Here is a 22,299-nt window from a genome sequence, read left to right as displayed (position 1 = left end):
TATCTGCTAAATCATTGCCCAAACTAAGGGCTCCAGGCAATCCTGTATGTGCCCTGATATGTCCTATAAAGAATGGATCTTTTCTGTCCCAGATTAGACTTTGTATAGTGGAAAGCAAAGAGAAAATAGTAGAGGAAGGGGAAATCCTACCAGCATCTTCAAGGGATACTATAGCGTTAACTATATACTGACTATCGGAAAATAAATTAAATACAGAATCTTTAAACATCACAAAAGCTTGTAATACTGCATTAAGCTCTACCTTTTGAGCTATTTGTTTGGGTACTAAAAATGTAAAAGTTTGATCAGGTGTAACTATTGCTGCTGTACCATTATTTGATCCATCGGTGAATATATTTGGAGCATTCATGATAGGTGTTTTTCTTGTCATTTTTGGAAAAATTACAGGATGCGATGACCAAAAAGACAATAAAGGATTAGATGGTAAGTGGTTATCAAATGAAACATTAGATTTGCACATGGTTATTGCCCAAGTATTTAACTCATTAGCTAACTCATCAATTTGATTCATAGTATATGGAGTAATAATTTTATTGGGAGAAATTCCAAACACTCCCTTTGCTGCTTTTATTCCTTTGAGTATTAATTGTCCTACAGCCTCAGGATACCTAGTAAGAATAGTGTTAGGAGAATAAGATAAATGTATCCATAATAATGGACCTTCTTGCCAAAATACTCCTGTAGGAATATTTTTTGTTGGTAGTACAATAAATAATAAAGGCAAACTTATATCAATTCTATCCAAATGCATATTTTCCATATATGTTTCAATGATTTTTAATGCCTTTCTTGCTTCAGGCGTTAACATTCGGGGTGAATTTGGATCTGATGGACCTTTTAGGATATCAAATAAAGGTCCCAACTCTCCTGTTGGTATACCTAAATAAGGCCTTATCCAATTTATGTCTCCTAATAACTTTTGAAAGTCGTTAAGTGATTTGAGTTGATCTACTCGTATTTGAATTTTTGGTGGACGGACCATGGTTGAGGATAATAGAACTCCTAAATAATTAATTGGAAAATTTAATTGTACTTTATCTATTGCTATCTCTAGATTATAATTGTTTAATAAGTTTGTAAGTGTGGCATAATACTCTAGCAATGTGTTTTTAGCTTTGTGTGCTAATAATACATCATCCATATAGTGAAATATTTGTAGTTCAGGATTTTTATTTCTAAGTGGCTGGATTACTTTGTTAACATAAATTTGACACATAGTTGGGCTGTTAGCCATCCCTTGAGGGAGTACTTTCCATTCATATCTCTGATCAGGACCTTCATGATTCAGTGCAGGGATAGTAAATGCAAAACGTGGACTATCCTCAGGATGAATTGGAATTGAAAAAAAAATAATCTTTAATATCTATAACTAAAACATACCAGGTTTTTGGCAAAGCAGACAACTGAGGAATCCCTGATTGAGCAGGTCCCATAATAATCATCTCATTATTAATGGCTCTTAAATCTTGCAATAATCTCCATTTACCAGATTTCTTTTTGATGACAAAAATGGGAGTATTATGGGGAGATACGGAAGGTTGTATATGTCCTTCCGCTAATTGTTGTTTGACCAGGTCATGGGCTGCTTGTATCTTTTCTTTAGTCAGGGGCCACTGAGGAACCCATACTGGTCTTTCTGATTTCCAAGTAATTTTTATTGTCTCAGTGGCCCTTTCTGAAAATCCAACCCATGTCTGTCTGTTCCTTGATCTATTTGTATTGGTGCTGGTATACCTTGTTCTTGTTTTTCTAATCTTTTTCCTTTCCTAAAACCTTGTCTAGTCATAATAGTGGGTGCATTTTGGTTGATGTTATTTGTTAATGTCAAACCTAATTGATCTAGGACATCTCGTCCCCATAAATTTACGGGAAGATGATCCAATACATATGGCTGTATAGTTCCTTCACATCCTTCAGGATCCTTCCAATCTAATACCATTGCACTTCTATGGGGATTAGTCGCCACTCCTAGGCCTCGAAGCGTTTGAGTGGCTTGTTGTAATGGCCAATGTTTTGGCCATTCTTGACGAGAGATGATGCTAAGGTCTGCACCTGTATCCAGTAGCCCATTAAATTCATGTCCTTGAATATTTAGTTTTAGCATGGGGCGAGAATCTAAATTTAAAGAAAGCATAGCCCAATCTACACCTGTGGAGCCTAATCCCTTGGAACCTTTTTCTACAGTACGACTGGAAAATTTATCATGTAGGCTGGGTATTATTAGTAACTGTGCTATTCTATCTCCTGGTGAAATTACTGATATACCCTTTGGAGAACTGGCTATAATTTTTATTTCACCTTCATAATCGGGATCAATTACCCCAGGACTTATCATAAGTCCTTTTAGAGTAGAAGAGCTGCGTCCCAATAATAAGCCTACTGTTCCTTTGGGAAGAGGTCCTTTCACCCCTGTGGGAATGATTTGAACTCCCATCTCTGGAGTTAGTACTGCTCTGGCGGAGGCACAGATGTCCAACCCTGCACTCCCTGTGGTTTGTCTGATGAGGGATCTGATGGACAATGTGTTCTGGGCACTACCCTGATGGGGTTTCTGAGTTCCTCCAGTGCTCCGTATATTTGTGGTTTTGGGCCCCGGAGCATTGGGCCCCCCTGTCCATTTTTTGGCAACGGAGCCCGATGCCTTTCTCCACGATATCGTGGATAAACACCTGGTCCTTGTTCGTTTTTTGATAATGGAGTACCCTCTATGGTGGTTTGAGAACGGCATTCATTAGCCCAATGTCTCCCTCTACGGCATCGTGGGCAAATACCTGGTATTCTACTCCTTTGATACCTAGTTTTGTTAAACCCTCCTCCATTGGGGCAATTCCTTTTAAAATGTCCTATTTGTTCACAATTGTAGCATGTTCTTGGCCTGGCATCTAAAGCCTCTTTTACTGCAGCTGCCACAATTTGCCCTTGTTCATTAATGTCTCTGGCATCTAAAGCCTATTTTACTGCAGCTGCCACGACTTGCTCTTGTTCATTAATGTCTCTACATAATTTAATATATGTGTTTAAATCTTCATGTTTCCATGGTCTAATGATATCTCTGCACCAACGATTCGCTTGCTCATAAGCCAGGTGTTTTAGTAATGGCATTGCTTGTTCTGTATTTCCAAAAACTCTGGTAGCTGTTTGAATAAGCCTATCTACAAATTCAGCATAAGGTTCATTAGGTCCTTGTATTACCTTAGATAATTGACCTTGTAAACCTCCATGTCCTTGTAAAGTCTTCCATGCCTTAATTTCATCTACAGCAATTTGTGCATATACACCAGGATCATATGCAATTTGTTGCTGCTGATCCTCATAAGGTCCCTTTCCTCACAACATATCTAGATTTCTCTGAGGATAACCAGCTGCTGCATTTCGCCTAGCTGTCTCCTTGCAAAATTCCTCATTGGCAACCTTCCATGACAGTTATTGTCCTCCATTTAGCACAGCTTTACACATATTAGCCCAGTCTGCTGGCGTAATGTTCAAGTTGTTAATGGATTCGACCATGCTTACAGTGAAGGGTGCTTGAGGACCATAGGTTGTTACAGCCTCTTTTAGCTGCTTCACTGTTTTGAAATTTAAAACATGGTAAACTCGCTGCCCTCCTGCCTCAAATACAGGGCATGTTAACATTTGAGATTTTGTCTCAGGATCCCAACTATCAACTGCGGGGCTTGGGGGCCTCCCAGCATATGGAGGTGGCCTTGTTAGTTGGACACTTACGTCCTCTGGTGATAGAAAGGTGTTAGTAGCAGTCTCCTGTAGAGGTGGTGCTGTTGGTTGGACACTTACACCCTCTGGTGATAGAAAGGTGTTAGTAGCAGTCTCCTGTTGTAACTTTCCCCCTGATGGCTTTTTCTGTTTTACACTTTCTTTCTCTGTCTGAGTAGCTTGAGAAACCTTCTCTTTTACTTGAATTTTTTCCTCTGTCTGACTAGCTTGAGAGACCTTCTCTTTTACTTGAATCAATATGTCTTCTCTTTCCTCTACCATTGTCTGAACTGAAGGCTTTGGACTAAGCAAACAAGATACAAACGTCCACAATGGCAATGTGCCAACTGGCAGAGTCCCTGGGCTTTTCTTTTCTATTATTTTTAAATCTTCAGCATGATGGTTCCATTGTGATATATTCAACAACTCCTCCTTAAAAAGCCATGGGCTACATTTTTGTATTGTATCAACGTATGCCCTGACTGCTCTTGATTTTACTGGGATGCCTCCTTCCTCTAACAATTTACTTAACACTCTTTCGGTTTGTTTTTTACTAATTTCTGATCCCATATTTCTACTATAATACAACCCAACAAGATAACACCAAACAAAACCGAGATAGAATGAAATAAAAATGGAACAACAAAAAATCATTATAGCATTTCTCCCTATCTGTTCCTCAGATGCAAATAGTTTTTCCTCAGATGTGAGCGGTTTTTCTTCCGTCTCACTCATCTCCAGGGACAGGCAACTTAAAACAAAAGTGAAGCCAAACAAAACAGGAATCTTAAAATGGCTACCCATCCTCTCGCCCTGCCCTCAGGGGCGAGCAGTTTACCTTATCACTTACCCTCAGTCACTCCCTGTGCGAGCCACCAAATGCTGCAGTCTGGCTGGGCACAATCAGGAGCCACTTGTCAAAAGAAACTAACTTTATTTTTAGAACCACACATGCCAAACAAAACAACCTCTCAGGAAAAACCCTCAGAGCCCCAACTGCCACCACCGGCTTCCCACAAGCCTCTCTCTCCCACACCAGCCTCTCTCCACCTCCCACAACCCTCCTGCTCTTGAGGCCGATTGGCTGGGTCACGTGGGGGGAGCCAAAAAAGTCCCCCAGTGAGCAGCTCCGTGGTCTGAAAGGGCAGGGAAACAGCCCAATGAGCATCACCGCAGAGGAGCCAATCAGCTAGATGTTGCTGGGGCCGCTGTGAGCCAATCACCAGCCGGCAGCTGGAAGTTTGCTGGCAGCTGGAAGTTTGCTGGGGCCCCTTCGGCTGTGGCTCTCAACATGTTTGCCTCACATGTGTGAGGCACTGGGTTCAATCCTCAGGAACACATTAAAAATAAATAAATAAAGGGTTTTTTTTAAAAGCTATTAAATAGTGAAGCCAGTAGACCAATCCAGGTAACCTGTCCCACAGCTCATATTACTTTCTTGAAAAAATTTTTTGCTATATAAAACATTTGCCTTGTTCAAGCATCAAACCGTAAAACAAAACACAATTGGAAAGATCCAGTTTTTGTCTCTACCCCTGTATGGTTTGAATGTATTCCCTAAAGTTAATGTGTTATAAATTTCATCCTCATTGCAAGTGTTGGGAGTTGGGCTTAATAAAAAGTGATTAGGTCATGCCCTCATGAATGGACTAATGTCATTGTCAAGAGAGTGAGTTATCATGAGAGTGGATTTGTTATAGAAATAAGTTACCCAAAAAAGATGCGGGGGGAAGGCATCCAGTGTTCTTTTGCTCTCACACCCACTTCTTACCCTACCTCCGTGGGATGATGCAGTATGAAGACCCTTACAAGATGCCAACACTGTGCTCTTAGAGCTCCTAGCTTCTAGAACCATGAGCTAAATAAATCACCCAGTCTCAAATATTCTGTTTATAATATAGCAGCAGAAAATAGACTAAGAAACTCCCTTTCCTGTTTTCTTCTCTACTGCAGATTTTTTAAAGTTTTTGGTTTGCCCTTTTATAGTTTCTTTATGAAAATATTTTCAAATATGTATATATGTGTATGCCACTGTATATGTATAAAACCTATATTGCTAACTAGGATGTGCTCTCGCTCTTTTGTTTGTATTCAATTTTAAAGTCTTTTAAAATGCCTTTTCTTTTCAGAAGCAGGTTCATGAGACCAGTCTGGTAAATATATTTCATATCATTTTGCAGATATCTTCCTGAGTGCTGAACTTACATTTCCACTTCTTCTTCACATTTTATATTCTGCTTCATGCTTGAGATTTTGACTCATACAGCAAGATAAGACAGACTCACACTCTGCCTTGAGTAAAAGTCCTTCTCTAGAAAACTTGGATATGACACTGTTTGATCTGGCTAACTTGTAAAATTGAAATTGGGCTTATCATACAAGTCTGCTTTTATCCTAAAGAGGAAGGGAAAATTGTAGTAGTCATAGGATTTAGCTGTCATTTGCTTAAGAAAAACAGGTATGAATTTGTGTTCTACAGTTTGAGGTTTCCCAGACTTCACAGAGTGTCTGTTCCCTGGAGGTTTGGTATTTCTGAAGCCATGAACAGGGCCAGGTGTCATTGGCCTCCGCTTTTATATCTGCCTATAGTCTTCAAGTTACACTTCCGTTTGGTAAATATGTATATTAGTTTCCTGGGGTACCTTAACAAATTGCTGGAAACTAGGTGGCTTAAAATGTTGGGAATTTATTCTCTCACAGTTCTAAAAGCCAGAAGAACAAAGTTAGCCAGTCTGTACTCTCTCCAGAGTCTTTAGGAGAGATACCATTCTTTGCCTCTTCTAGCTTCTGGAAGCTGGTAGCATTCATTGATTTGTTGATCAGTGCATCACTCAATCACTGCCTCAGATTTCCCCCTGCCTTTTCCTTATATGGACACTTATCATTCCATTTAGAGTCCACCCAGATATCCCAGAATGATGTCTTCATCTCAAGATCCATAACTTAATAACATCTACAAAGACCCTTTTCCCAAATAAAGTAACATCCACAGGTTCTTGGAAATAAGATATAAACATACCTTTTGTGTATATCCATTAAACCCATTATTATATGTTTCTAGGCTACTCAGAAAACATTTTTATAGAACAGAAATTAATAAGCAGACATGTTAGTTGTTAAGATATGTCTCTTGTTTTGTGATTAGATGGTATGGCATTACTAAGCCCAAAGCATGATATTATAATTAGTTGATTTAGTTTGTAGAGTATCACTTGGAAAATAATGAAATATTTTGGGGTGTTAATAAATATTTGTCTTTCATAGTCTTTCCAGATCTAAGGTAGAATTTGCCACAGCACTGTCATTTTCCCAGACATTAGTTTAGTACAATTGTAAATTGCCATCACTACTTAACCACTGGCTCATTAACAGTAATTTATAGAAATAGATTGGAGTGTTCAGCATAATGATGAGTCAGTGTCTCCTGCTAGTCACTCAGAACACTGAGCTCTCTGCAGAACATGTTAAATGAATATGTCTGTGATTTACCCACTTAAACAAAGCATTATGTAATAAACCACCAGTGTTTGTTTCCTGTAGACTTAGATTTCTCCCTTTGCAGCACTCAGTTAACTTTAATTGGCCAGGATTCCTGGTAGGAAGGTCATTTTGTTGCCCCTTGGCCATTTACATGTTCAAGGTAGATTTCCTTCTCTACTTTGCTGTGGTCATATTTATTTTAAATCTTCCCTAAGTGAAATAAACAAGCATTTGCAGAGTTGTCCCCTGCAAAGTAGTAAATGAAATGATCTTTTATTCATTTAAATGGCATCATTTGATTATATGATAATTCAATCCTATATTGTGTGAAACGATATCAGTTTAAACAGAACTGCACTTCCTCAGAATTAATTGCTTTATTAGATCATACTCTGTGTTTCTACGTTCATGTTACATAGAACTTGGTGAGTGGGTCTCCTTAGAAAACCTTGATAAGCATTAAAGGCTAAAATGTTTGCTTGATAGCATCTCTTCCTTTGATTTTTCAGAAATGTGGACACATTTATCTTCAACCTGCAAGTATTAATGTTTTTTAATAGTAGAAATTAGTAAGTGAAGTATTGATCAATGCATACATGCTTCCATGTGAAAATGTATTCCCTTATTACTTAGATGTTAACTGGGCCATCATCACTGAAATCATTGCCAAGTTAGCTTAATAATCTATGGTATACTCTCTTTCAGTTGCTGAAAAAACAGAATCAGAAAGCTGAGGCTTCTATGGCAGTTTAGTCACTCAGAGATCTGTGGAACCAGAGTATCAGTTATAGTCTGAATTGTAGCTCCATACATACCCATTTGTCATTATCCCTACCTCTAACATTTGAACTTTCCACACAGTTATAGTTCCCTGGAAGGAGTGAATTTGGGGCTATCACTGTGAGCCTCTTGGCTGCCACAGTACATTTATTCCTATCTCCTTGCCCCTGAGGTATTCACTGATAGTGATAAAAACTGGTAAACCTGATAGTAAACAGTTAAAAAAGATGAGATTAAGGACATTTTTTTAAATTTCTAAGTATAAAGATAACAACTAGAATGACACTACAAATTTTTAAAATATACATAAGGAATACAAAACTGGTAGACAAAGAAGTGTAGAAAATATAATATATATAATTTAAAATATGATAGAGTTAAAACCAAACAAATGAATCATACCAATAGATATGAATAGGCTTAACACTTATTAAAGAAAAGTATTTTCATGTGGCTCACAAAATGAGACCCCAACTGTATGATGTATATAACAGCATACCTAAAACACCTATTCAGAAAGGCTAAAAATATAAGAGATAGACAATAATATACCAGGAAAATGGAAATGAAAACATCAGGAGTAGTGACCCTGATATCAGACCAAGTAGAATTCAAGCCCCAAAGAAAAAGGAGACATTTCAATGCTAAAATCTAAAGTTCACCATGAAAATGTGCTTAGGAATATTTTTGCACTGAATAACACAGCAACTATCTTTATGAAACAGAATATACAGGTGATCCAAAAAACAGAGACATACTACTCATAGGAGACTTTAGAAGCACCTCTCAAAGTATCAGACAGATTAAGTAAACACAAAAATAAATCAGCAACATAGGCAGGAAAGATCTGATGAAGATCTGTCCAGTTATATACCTTGATATTAGATACAACAGAAAATATGCTTTCTCACATGCTTATGATATATATACAAAATAAAATCAAATATTTTCATAAAGAAAACATCAGTAATTTCCATTATGTAGTAATATTATAAACAACATTGTTGTTTATAATATTATAAACCACACTACAGTAAAATCAACAGTTACTTAAAAAAAGAGATCCTTCCACATGGAAAGTTTTAAAACTTGTTAAAACAACTCTTAGGTGAAATGGTGAAATATAAACTGAAATTATAGATTTTTTAAAGTAGTGACAATAAAATATTACAGCTCAGATGCCTTCTCTAATAAGTTATATAAAATGAGAAGGAGGCAAGTATTATTCAATCTATTTTTGTATAGTATTGGGGGTTGAACCTGGGGCCTTGCACATGCAAGGCAAGCTAACTCTGAGCTACATCTCTAGCCCCTTTTGTTTTATGAGGCAGGGTCTCATTAAGTTGTGAAGGCTGGCCTTGAACTTGTGACCTATCTGCCTCTGCCACCCAAGTAGCTGGGATTGCAGGCACACACCGCTGTGCCTGGCTCAACATAGTCTTCATAAGTTTGTCTACAGAGAAATAAAATACTTCGATTCTCAATGTTTTTCTGTTTTAATTATAGTATATTAAATATCAATTCTATTTTTTTATTTCTGTATATATTATAGTAGCACTAAAAAAGTTTCTGATGTTTTGACAAAATGTTTAGAAGTCACAAAACAATCATAATTTTTCCATTAATTATTAATGGCAAAATTAATAGGGTTGGGGTGCAACTCAGTGGTAGTGCACATGCTTTGCATGCACAAGGCTCAGGATTCAATCCCTGGCATCAAACAAATAATATTTCTTTTCATAGTTTCAGCATTATCATTTTTATGATCCCACATTGCTGTGCACAGTGTGACTGCCTGTACTTTACAGGCCACTATGCAAATAAATTTGAAAACCTAGATACAATAGATAATTTCCTGTGGAAATACATGTTACCAAAATTGACCCCATTAGAGGTAATGAGCTTTAAAAGGGCAATTCCCACAGAAGTAGACAGAATTATTAAGGAACTACCCCCACAAAAATGGCACTAGGTCCAGATTATTTCATAGGTACCAAATAATCCCAGTATTTGGTACCTATGAAATCAGATTATTTCAGAGCCTTAGATGTCAAAATTGCACAAGTGCCAATCTGAAAAAGCACCCTGTGGCCACAGGTGGAATAATTTAAATAAGAAAATATTAATACCCAAAGAGTTAGATATTCATGAATCTGTAATGATTTAAATAAATAATTGAACAAATAAATGAGGAATTGGCAGATCTCCACTATAGAGAGATTTCCATGAATAAAGGAAGTGATGAAAATAGAAAATCACTATTAGAACACCATAGTAATAATTGTTGGAGGCAAGATATCTACCAATGGACTCTAAAGTTAGTCCATGGCAATTTGAGGAAAAACAGAATATAGTCTCAAATTATCTTCTCTAAGGTATTTAATTACAAAGGGAAATATAGTAACCTAACACTGGAGGAAACCAACAAGACACTACCTGAACCAATGACCAAGTTTAACATCACCAGAAATAACACATCAACATCATACATTCCTGATGTAATAATGGATTGAAGACTCTTTATTTCTGTGGTATTCTTGCACAAAGTATAGAACCTCAATCTATCATGAGAAAACATCAGACAATCCCCAGTTGGGAGGATATACTACAAAATACATCATCAATATTCATCAAATGTCAAAGTTATGACAGACAAAAGACTGAGAAATTTACAAATTGGAGGATACCAAGAGATATATGACTATTACAATGTAAGGTCTTAGGTTGAATTCTAGAACAAAAGGACATTGAAGGGAAAACTAGTGAAATTTGAGTAAAATTTATAGATTAGTTAGTAGTATTGCAATGTTAATTTCCTTGTTTGGCTCATTGTACTTGGATTATTTAAAATGTTAATATTAGACAAAACTAAATGAAGGATGTACAGGAACACTGTACTGTTTTTGTAATGTTTCTATAGGTGTAGAATTATTTCTAAGTAAATGAGCCAATGGCCAAATAAACAATTATAAGTTATCAGTTAATATTTGTTTCTTAGTTTAAGAGAGTTAAGGATTATTTGATGCAAACTGTCTTAGAGTAATTTATATTGTTAATCTAAATTTAATAAGCCCAAGAAAATAATTCAGGAATGACTCCTTTACTCTTTATTAAGTCCAAAAAAGCTTAGCTACCCTTCAGTTCTTCAAAACTTTTCAAACAGAAGTTGGTCTGACTATTTAGGAAGTAGGACATGGGATGGCCTTTTTAAAAGGAGAATATTAGCTGGGTGTGGTGGCTTGTACCTATAATCCCAGCAACTTGGGAGGCTGAAGCAGGAAGATCACAGATTTGATGCCAACCTCAGCAACTTAACAAGACCCTAAGCAACATAGTGAGGCCCTGTCTCAAATTTTAAAAATTAAAAGGGCTTGGAAATGTAGCTCAGTGGTAAAGGGCCCCTGGGTTTAATCACAGTTCCTAAAATACAAAAATAAAAGGAGAACATTAAATGGTATTAGTTCCATAGTTATGAACTAACTTCTCAAGGCATGTGCAATATCTTCCCAGGTATTCCGGAAGGACCTCATCAGTGCCATGAAAATTCCAGATTCTCATCACGTCAATCCTGACAGCTATTATCTCTTTTCGGACACGTGGAAAGAAGAATGGGAAAAGGGAGTCCAGGTACCAGCCAGTCCAGACAATATTCCACAGCCTTCTGTCAGGTATTTGCATGCTTGTACCTTTGACTTAGGGAATTAATGCTCTTAATGTTATTTGTATGCTGCTTGGGGAGAAAGAGTGACTAATTACACATACATAATGCAAAGTCACATAACATGCTTACCAATTCACTAAGACACATTATACCAGGTCATGGTGGATCTGTAGTTAAAGTAAAGCTCATTTGTTCAAGAACATAATGCAAGCCCATTCATAGGATGAAACTGTTGGAAATTCAATCTGAAATGATGGTAGGGTTTTGAAGAGCAAGATTTTCAAGTCTGATTCAATATTCAATAGCATTTATTAGTCAATATTCAATAGCATTTATTAGAGAAATAGAGCATTAGTTAATAACTTTCCCTTGGGAAGTTGCTTCATATAATAGGGTCATCATAGTGATGGCATCAATAGAGGGCCAAAGCCTACAGTTTCTAAAATGCATAAGCCCAAATGAAAGGGGAGTATTGGAATAATTGGATTGACTATAAGCATATGGCCTTCATTTGCAAAGACTTGAGAAGAAGTTGAAGTATGAGTGGTCTTTGGTTTTGTGGAAAGAAAAGGACTTTTCTGCCAGAAAAAGTATAAATTCAGCTCCTCAGAAATAATGGCTACTTTGGGAAGCCATTTGTCTTACTTGTCTTTGTGTTCCCAATGCTTCACATAATGGCTATTATGAAGTGAAATATTAAATATAAGTTTGAGTGAATGAGGGCTGGGGTTGTGGCTCAGTTGTAGAGCGTTCGTCTAGCATGTGCAAGGCCGATCCTCAGCACCACATATAAATAAATAAATAAAAGGTATTGTGTCCAACTACAACTAAAAATAAATATTTACAAAAATTTTTTAAAAAGTTTGAGTGAATGAAGAAATGAATAAGTAGATCATACAGCTTCAGGTAAAGGGGCTGGTAGGTCCTGCTAGTTACTATGAGAAATAGTTGATCTCATTGTAGATCTGTTTCTACCACGTTAGGTTCTTAAAGGACAGAGATAAACATCCTTGAATTTTCTGCTCTCAGCACCAGGTTTTATCCTCCAGAACTGCTTGTTGAATCACTTCTAGAAACCAGGGCCCAGGCTGTCCCTCCCACAAGAGGCTATCCACATTCTGTTAAAGAAAGCTTCAGAGCCTTGCTCAAAACATGTCCCATGCCTCACTAGTTCATCATCAACACTTTCTCCTCCCTCCTAAAAATCAGAATAGCATCATGAATGAACACAAGAGTTGAGCATTTTCTTGTCTTTGCTGTCTGTATTTTTGTATAACTGTAGCAGCCCTGGTGCTGAGCTAACAATCCCCATTCCATTGACACTCCAAGTCAATATCAATTATCTGTACAATGGCAGTGATTTTAATTTTTCAACTTAAATGGAAGATGTCCATTGTACCACTTTAAAAATAGTATCTATCAGGCTGGGGATATAGCTCACTTGGTAGAGTTGCTTGCCTTGCATGCACAAGGCCCTGGGTTCAATCCCTAGCACCACACACAAAAAAATAATATCTATCAAATAAGTCAGGTAACAAGAATAGAGCAACAGTTTAGAAAAGACTAAATTTAGAGACTGAAAGAGTTAGCCTTCTCTCACAAGGAGAGAGATGCACTCCTTAATTCATATGAGACCTTGGTGCTATAATATTTGTCCTGAGAATTCAGAATACTTAACCATTTTAAGTGCCATGAATTTTTGCTGAATCTCTTCTATTTCCCATAGTTCTTTCCCTGTCATATGAACCCTTAATTTTAATTGGACAAAGCAGAATATTAAATTATTGATCATATTAAATTCCTTAATGAAATTTGGACCTGGTTGCACTTGCTAGGTAGAATGTATTGTTTTTAGCCATATGATCCAGTTATACCTCTCCTGGGTATATACCTGAAGGAATTAAAGTTAACATACTATAGAGATACCTGCAGACTCAGGCCTTTCATCTCACAATTTACAATATCCTAGGTATAGAATCAGCCTAGGATGCTGATCAGTAGATGAATGGATAAAGAAAGTGTGTCATATATACACAATGGAATATTATTCAGCCATAAAGAAGAATGAAATCATGTCATTTGCAGGAAAATTATGAAACTGAAGATCATAATGTTAAAAGAAGTAAACTAGACTCAAAAACAAGTATCACATGTTTTCCCTCATATGTAGGCTCTAGGGGAAAAAAGAAAGACAACTTGAAAAACAGAGACAATTAGAGAAGTAGAGGGGATTGGGGGAGGGGGAGATGAGTATGATCAAAATTTTTCTGCACATATAATGTCACAATGAAACCCATTATTCTGCATAATTAAAATTCACTAATAAAATGTGAAAAATCTGTATGGTATGAAATGATATTAGAACATTGATGAAGAATTAGTTTTAATATTACTTCATTTAATCTTCAAAAGCAAATAAGTTCAGTTAACATTTTGTGGGGAATACTAGGGATTGAACTCAGGGGCACTCCACCCTGAGCCACATCCCAGCCCTATTTTTTTTTTTTTTTTTTTGATTTTGTTTAGAGACAGGGTCTCACTGAGTGCTTAGCGCCTTGCTATTGCTGAGGCTGGCTTTGAACTCTCAGTCCTCCTGCCTCAGCTCCTGAGCCACTGGGATTACAAGCGTGCACCACCACACCTGGATCAGTTAACATTTTTGAGTACTATCTATATTTAGACCATTTATTTTGCCCCATGCTGTGCAGTTATTCCAAAACAGGCCTTTTACAGACACGATCTAAGTCTTTAGGGTATTTTGTTGTTGTTGTTGTTTTTGTTATTGTTGTTGTTATTTGGTACCCAGAGGCACTTTAACACTAAATTTTATTCCCAATCCTTTAATTTTTTTTTAATTTTTAGAGATGATCTTGCTAAGTTTCCGAGGCCAGGCTAGCCTCAAACTTTAGATCCTCTTGCCTCAGCCTCCCAAGTCACTGGTTTTATAAGCATGCACTTACGCCCCCAAGTCTAGGTTTTTGACAGAGTTTCCTAATTTCCCATCCATATATCCTTTAAAAATGTTTTTTAGTTGTAGATGGACACAATACCTTTATTTTATTTATTTACTTTTATGCAGTGCTGAGGATCGAACCCAGTACCTCACATGTGCGAGGCAAGCGCTCTACCACTGAGCCACAACCCCAGCCCCATATATCCTTTTGGTGAAATGTATTTTCATATCTTTGGCCCATTTTGTAATTGGAGTATTTATTTAATGTTTTTGTCTTGGAGATTTAACCCAGGGGTGCTTTACCACTGAGCTACATTTCCAGCCCTTTTCATTGATTTATTTTTGAGACAGGATCTTGCTAAGTTCCCAAGGCTGGCCTCAAACTTGCAATCCTCCTGCCTCAGCCTACTAAATAACTTGGATTACTACACCACTGTCCCCAGCTTAAATCGTGTGTTTAATGTCATCTCTTTGAACTCCTCATCTATCTGTGTATCCCAAAGATTTTCTCCTATTTTTTATGAATTTCAGTTTTAGGGCTGGGGATGCATAAAACTGACTTATGACTGACTGACATGCATAAGGCCCTAGGTTCATTCCCCAGCACCACACACACATAACAGAGTTTTATAGTTTTATATTTTTACATTGAAATGCGTAATCCATTTTGAATAAATTTTGTATACGATGTAAGGTTTAGGTCTGGTTTCAAAATCATATGAGTTGATTTCTCCCACTTTATTCTTCATTTTTCAAAATTGCTGTGGCTGTTTTAATTTTTATAAGAAACCTTGCTGAATTTTCATAGGAGTTAAACCTATATAACATTTGGTGAAAACTGACATCTTTACAATGTCAAGCCTTCTAATTTCTCATTTATTTAGATCTTCTATGATTTCTTTCATCAGCATTATGTAGTTTACGGCAAACAAGTCCTGTATGTTTTGCTAGATTTAAATTAAATGTTAATTTTTGAGCAATTTTTAATGGTATTGTAATTATAATTTTCAGTTTCCATATGTTCATTGCTAGTATGTACAATTACAGTGAATTTTTGTACATTCATCTTATATTCCTACAACCGGGCTGAATTATGTAGTTTTGTTTTTATTATTTTTTTCTTTTGATTTTTGTAGTACAAGGGATTGAACCCAGGGACACTCTTATCACAGAGTTAGACCCCCAGCCCTTTTTGGTTTTTATTTTGGGACAAGGTCGCATTATGTTGCCCAGGCTGAACTTGTGAACCTCCTGCCTCAGCATCCCAAGTCACTGGGATTACAAGTGTGTGCCGCTGTATGCAGCTCCTTAAAATTTTTCTATGTAGACCATCATGTCACCCCAAAATAAGGATTGTTCTCCTTCTGCCTTATCAATCTCTTTACCTTTTATTTTCTTTATTGCCTATTGCAGTAACTAAAACTTCCAATATAACATACTGAATAACAGTGGTGAGAGCAGACATCCTTCCCTTGTTTCCAATCTTAGGGGGAAAGCAGTCAATCTTTCAGTTTTTCAGTCTGATGTTAACTATAGGGTTTTTTTAATAAATTTTCTTTATCAAGTTTAGAAATTTCACCTCTGCTAATTTGTTGTAGTTTTATCATGAATAGACACTAGATGTTGTCAAATACTTTTTCTGTGTCAAATAATATGATTATGTGATTTGTCTTCTTTAACCTATTAATATTATGAATAACATTAATTGATTTTTCAAACATTGTACCAGCCTTGCATTGTTGGAATAAAGTCCCATGTGTTAGGCAGTTTGGGCTACCAGAATAAAATACCACAGTCTGGGTGTCTTTAACAACAGAAATTTATTTTTCAAAATTCTGATGGCTGAAAGTCCCTGATCAAAGACCAGAAGTTTTTGTTGAGGGTCCCCTTCCTTGTTTTCCACTTCCTTATATGGCCTTTCTTTGGAGCAGGTGCAGATAGAGGGAGATATTTTCCTTCTCAATAAGCCTATCAGAGCCACAAAGTGTGGTGGAACATGCCTATAATCCCACCTGTTCAGGAGGCTGAGGCAAGAGGATCACAAGTTTGAGGCCAGCCTCATCAACTTGGTGAGACCTGTCTCAAAAATAAAAAGGGCTAGGGATATAGGTCAGTTATAGAGTACTTGTGTAGCATGCACAAGGCCCTGAGTTCAATCCCCAGTACCACACACACACACACACACACACACACACACACACAAAGACTACCAGTTCTATTGGATTCAAGCCCCACCCTTATGGGCTCATTTAGCCTTAATTACCCCTCTGTAGGACCTGTCTTCAAACACAGCCACTTTGGGGTTAGGGCTTCCACATATGAAATTTTGAGGGGTATAAGACACAATTCATAACTTACTTTCTCAAGAGTTTAGAATTCTTTTTTTAAATATTTATTTTTTTAGTTGTAGTTGGACACAATACCTTTATTTTATTTATTTTTATGTGGTGCTGAGGATCGAACCCAGGGCCTAGCACATGCTAGGTGAGCACTCTACTGCTGAGCCACAACCCTAGCCCTAGAATTCTTTTTTTGTATACTTCTTGATTTAATTTGCTAAAATTATCTTATTGAAAACTTTTCTATGTTCCTGAGGAATATTGACCTGTAGGGTTTTTTTCTTATGATACTCTTATCTGGTGTCATATCAGGCTGATACTGGCTTCATAAAATTAGTTGGGAAGTATTCCCTCCTTCTGTTGTTTAGAAGAAATTGCATAGAATGTATGTTCTCATTAAACATTTGATAGAATTCTCCAGTGAAATACTTTGAATCTGGAGATTTCTTGTGCCAGGCAAGCACTCTGCCACTGAGCTATAGCCCCAGCCCTGTCAAATTTATGTGTATAGAATTTTTCATGATATTCTCTCTATTGTTTTCATTTTAAAATGCAACAATCTTAGCCAAACTTCCACTTGCAGAACGATGAAGTAGATGTACTTCTCCCTATAGCCCTTACTAAATACAACTAAAAACCCTGACCATGAGCATTTTATGTAACACACACCTAAGTCTTTGAATGGACAATAAAAGAAGGTAGAACAGCTAGAACCCTTGAGCCTTAAAGAACAACACCAATGTATGTTCCCTGGGTTTTCTTTTTGTTCCCAGACTTGGTGCTAGATACGGTAGCAAAACCCAGAATCACCAACTAGCAAAGACAAACAATAAAGCTAAGAAAGCCTGCTAGAAAACTTTTAGATAATATCTGCTTATCTGCAGCCAAACACCACAGAAAAACACCTGCTAGTCAGCTTTCAGTCACTGTGACAAAGTCCCTGAGAAAAACAATTTGAAGGAGGAAAGATGTATTTTGGCTTAAGTTTCAGTCCATGCTTACGTGGTCCCATCATTTTGAGCCTTTGGCCAGGCAGAACATCATGGTAGGGAGCACAGGGTGGAGCAGAGCTGCTCACCTCATGGTAGTTAGGAAGCAGAGGATGGGAGATGGGAACTGGCTGGGGATAAAATTAACCCTTCAATGGGATTTTCCCAGTGGCCTACCTCTTCTGAGTAGGCCCCACCTCCTGAAATTTCCATCACCTACTAACAGCACCACCAGCTGAGGACCAAGACTTTGGTGAGGTTGGGGACATTTCAAATCCAAACTATTAAAACAGCCACCCCAATTGTCTCCTGAAAAGATGCAGTAGAGAGTCTAGATGGTCACCTCAACCCGCCTTGCAGTAATGCTGGCACTGGATCAGGGGTTGTGTCAGAGGAAAATTATTGGAAAATCCATATTTTCACATCTTCCCAGCAATAATGACACTTTTTTCTTCCATAGTATCAGTGAAAGCCATACATAGACTACTATAAGGCATTTTTACCAATCCCAGTAAGGGAGGTATCATTGGAGGCCTAGTGGAAGCCAGAATTCCCAGCCTCGCCCAACAGTAATAGGGATTCCCCACCCTTGGATGTTGACAGAGGCCAAATATAAACTAGAATTTCTACAGCCACCTGACAATAACAAGACAATATCTTCCAGCTCCACCCCTGTCTTCAGCCACAGTAGTATCATAGGAAACCAGCCAAAAATGATGTTTTAAATAAGATCCAGAGTTTCATAATACCCAAAATGTCCAGGTTCTGATAAAAAGAAAGACTCATCAAGAATACTCCAAGCCAGGCATGGTGGTACACACCTATCATTCCAGTAACTCAGTCACAAGTTTTGGGCCAATCTCAGCATTTTAGTGAGACTCTCAGCAACTTAACAAGATCTTGTCTCAAAATAAAAATAAAAAATGACTGGGAATGTAGCTCAGTGGTAAAGCACCCAGTACCACATGCACAAAAACGGAATTCTCCCAAGAAGAATAGGGCTGTGGCTCAGTGGTAGAGCACTTGCCTAGCATGTGTAAGACCCTGGGTTCCATCCCCAGCACTGAAAAAAAATATTACCAAGGGACATGTTAGAAAACTACTCCTAAAGATACTTTTACAAGGGGCCACTATCTAGTTTTTAATTCATTTATTTCAAGCCTTCAGAAAATCTGTAGTGTTGTGGTATTTATATAGTTTCTGTATTGTTAACAAATGATTCTCATATACACATTAGAAAATTTTGTAGCATAGTCTTTACCTGCCAAATATTTAGATAAATTAAAGTGATACTGAGGGATCACTTTGCATATGACATTAGAGGAGGCCTTAAATCAAGTGAAAGTAGTGGCAGTTTCTTTTTTATTGCCTCCTCAGTGGCATAACAGTGTCCATGTGGGCCAGAGATAGTGGTTTTCTAGCCACTATGGCCTACCATGAAGAACAGATAAATAGGCCATCTTTCTGCAGAACAGATGTGGTTGTGGGTCCTTCCAACAAAGGCCAGTCATCTAGAAAGTTATTATAATATTATATATTATAATATTTAGTTACATTCAAACATCTGAATTGAAATCGGCACTTACCTCATCCTGATAAAAGTGTTCAGACCTCTGGGCTTTTGAGCCTTTGTTAATTTGGTCAGTTGTCAGGTGGTCATTCAAAGATTTTCTCCATACCTAGTACATAGTGGCTGAAAAAAAATTTACCCATGGATAATCCCGGGATTTCCTCCAGCTGTAGCAATGTTATATATATTTGAAGATATTAAAGCTATGTTTTTGTTTGTTTTGTTTTGTTTTCAATGCTGGGGATTGAACTCAGGGCCTCATGATTGCTAGGCAAGCACTCTACCACTGAGCCACATCCCTAGCCCAAAGCTGTGTTTTTTAAAAAAAATCAAAACGTAATATTTTTTTTTCACTGATCTTCATAATTACCCTCTATTGTTATAAATACAGTAATTTCTCCTTGGAAGTTTGCATTATTCACTTTTTACCCGTGTATCTTCTTGCATTTGGTGTTACCATTTCAGCCTATAATGTTTTTAATTTTTTTTAAGTTGTAGATAGACGCAATACCTTTATTTTTTATTTATGTGGTGCTGAGTATCAAACCCAGGGCCTCACACTTTGAGATGAGCGCTCCACCATTGAGCCCCAGCCCCAGCCCATATAATGTTTTTTATTGTCAGACTTAGTCCTTATATTCAGACCTTTAGTTCGAAATATATGTGGAAAGATGAGTGTGGTGGCATCACCATTATAATGTTCATTATTAAAAACTTTGCATTGAAATATGATATACTCACAAAAATTACACAAAACATATTTGTATAACTCAATGAATTTTTATAGAGTAGACAGATTCATTTTAACTGCCATCCAGATCAAAAAATAGAAAATGAGGGGCTGGGATTGTGGTTCAGTGGTAGAGCGTTTGCCTAGTGCTGGTGAGGCCCTGGGTTTGATCCTCAGTACCACATAAACAACATCAAAAAATAAAATAAAGATTAGATTCTTTAAAAAAAACTAATAAGGGCCAATCAACAACTAGAAAAAATATTTTTAAAAAATAGAAAATGACCAATGCCCTAGAAGCTCTCCTTCTGTTCCCTGTCAGTAACTGACCTTCCTCACCCTAGGTAACAGTTGTGCCAGTTTTTGAACTTCATATAAATAGAGTTTTACATTATATATTCAAGACTGGATTGTTTTGTTCATTATAATACAACAGTATTAGTAGTTTGTTAATTTTCACTTCTGTGTTGTGTTAGTTAACTTTTCATTCCTATAACCAAAAGACCTGACAATAACTGAAAGTAGGGAAGGTTCATTTTTGGCTTATGGTTTTAGAGGTTTCTGTCCGTTGCCGGCTGGCTCTAAGGCAGAAACATCACGGCAGAAGAACATGGCTGAGGAAAACTGCTTAACTCTTGGCAGCCAGAAGGAAGGGAGAGGGATCAAGGCCAAGATACAGTCTCCAAAGGCATACCCCTAATAACCTATTCCCTCCAATCATATCCCCCACCTGAATACAATTTCCATCACCTCCCAGTAGTCCATTTAATTATCCGTGGATTACTCCACTGATCAGAGCAGAGCCCTTGTGATCTAATCACTTTGCAAAAGTACCACCTCTGGACTTTGCTGCATGGGGGACCAAGCCTTCAACAGCTGAGACTTTGGAGAGATAATCCAGATCCAAACCATAACATGTCACATTCTTTGTTTGTTTGTTTTTTGAGAGAGAGAGAGAGAATTTTAATATTTATTGTTTTTAGTTTTTGGCAGACACAACATCTTTGTTAGTATGTGGTGCTGAGGATCGAACCTGGGCCGCACGCATGCCAGGCGAGCGCGCTACCGCTTGAGCCACATCCCCAGCCCCATGTCACATTCTGTTGTGTGAACGTGCCACAATTTATCCATTCTGTTCTCAATGGATACTTGGGTTGTTTCCTGTTTTCAGCTACAAAAAAAGCTAATGCAAACATTTTTGTTCATCTTTTGGTACATAGTTGTGTACATATTTGTTAAGTGCCTATAAGTGGATTTGCTAGGTCATAAAAGTGTGTGTCAAACTGTTTATACCTGATAGCTATAATATCTGCTGCCAATGAAGTTATACCAATTCATGCTCCCACCAGCAGTTTATGAGAGTTCTGTTTGTTCTACTTTCTTAACAACACTTAGTATTGTTAATTTTGAGTCAGTCTTTTAAAGTTTAGCCATTCTGATAGATGAGTTATTGTAATTTCAATTTTTGTGATAACTAATGAGGTTGAAAGCCTTTTAAAATTTGCTTGCCATATAGTTGTGGTGGTGCACACCTATAATCCCAGAGACTCAGGGGGCTGAGTCAGAAGGATCACAAGTTTGTGAGTCCTGCCTGGGCAACTTAGTGAAGCCCTAAGCAACTTAGTAAGACCCTGTCTCAATTTTTTTTTTAATTAAAAATGGTTGGGATGTGCTCAGTGGTAAAATACCCCTGGGTTCTGGATTCAGTCCCTGGTACAATAACAAAAAGTTTGTTTGCCATATAGATAACCTTTTTTTTTTTTAAGGACACAATATCTTTATTTTATTTATTTTTTATATGGTGCTGAGGATTGAACCCAGTGCCCCACGTAGTGAGGCAAGTGCTCAAACACTGAGCTACAACCCCAGCCCCTGGATAGCCTTATTTTTAAAGTGTCTAAAGTCTTTTGTCTGGATTTTAATTGGATTGTCTTGGTTTTGTTTTGTTTTGTTAACATTTTATTTTATTTATTTTTATGTGGTCCTGAGGATTGAACCCAAATGCTTCATACATGCCAGACGAGTGTTCTACCACTGAGCCACAACCCCAGTCCCAGATTGTCTT

The 22,299-nt window shown here is 37.3% G+C and overlaps 1 protein-coding gene across 11 annotated transcripts in view; it reads left to right on the top strand.

Moving 5' to 3' along the window:
• The window catches only part of Jade3 (jade family PHD finger 3), a 151,988-nt gene that overhangs the window by 91,746 nt on the left and 37,943 nt on the right, over positions 1 to 22,299 (top strand). For all 11 annotated transcript variants that reach the window (XM_046420190.2, XM_046420187.2, XM_046420189.2 and 8 more), the window contains one exon: positions 11,503 to 11,660. In XM_046420190.2, the coding sequence (XP_046276146.1) occupies positions 11,503 to 11,660 (158 nt within the window). The remainder of the gene's footprint in view (positions 1 to 11,502; positions 11,661 to 22,299) is intronic.

Source organism: Marmota monax, unplaced genomic scaffold (assembly GCF_021218885.2).
Source record: "Marmota monax isolate L192 unplaced genomic scaffold, Marmota_monax_Labrador192_F-V1.1 WCK01_AAM20220418_F8-fsc00225, whole genome shotgun sequence".
Lineage (NCBI taxonomy): Eukaryota > Metazoa > Chordata > Mammalia > Rodentia > Sciuridae > Marmota > Marmota monax.
The sequence above is the reverse complement of the archived record's forward strand: the minus strand, read 5'-3'. Positions and strand labels throughout refer to the sequence as shown.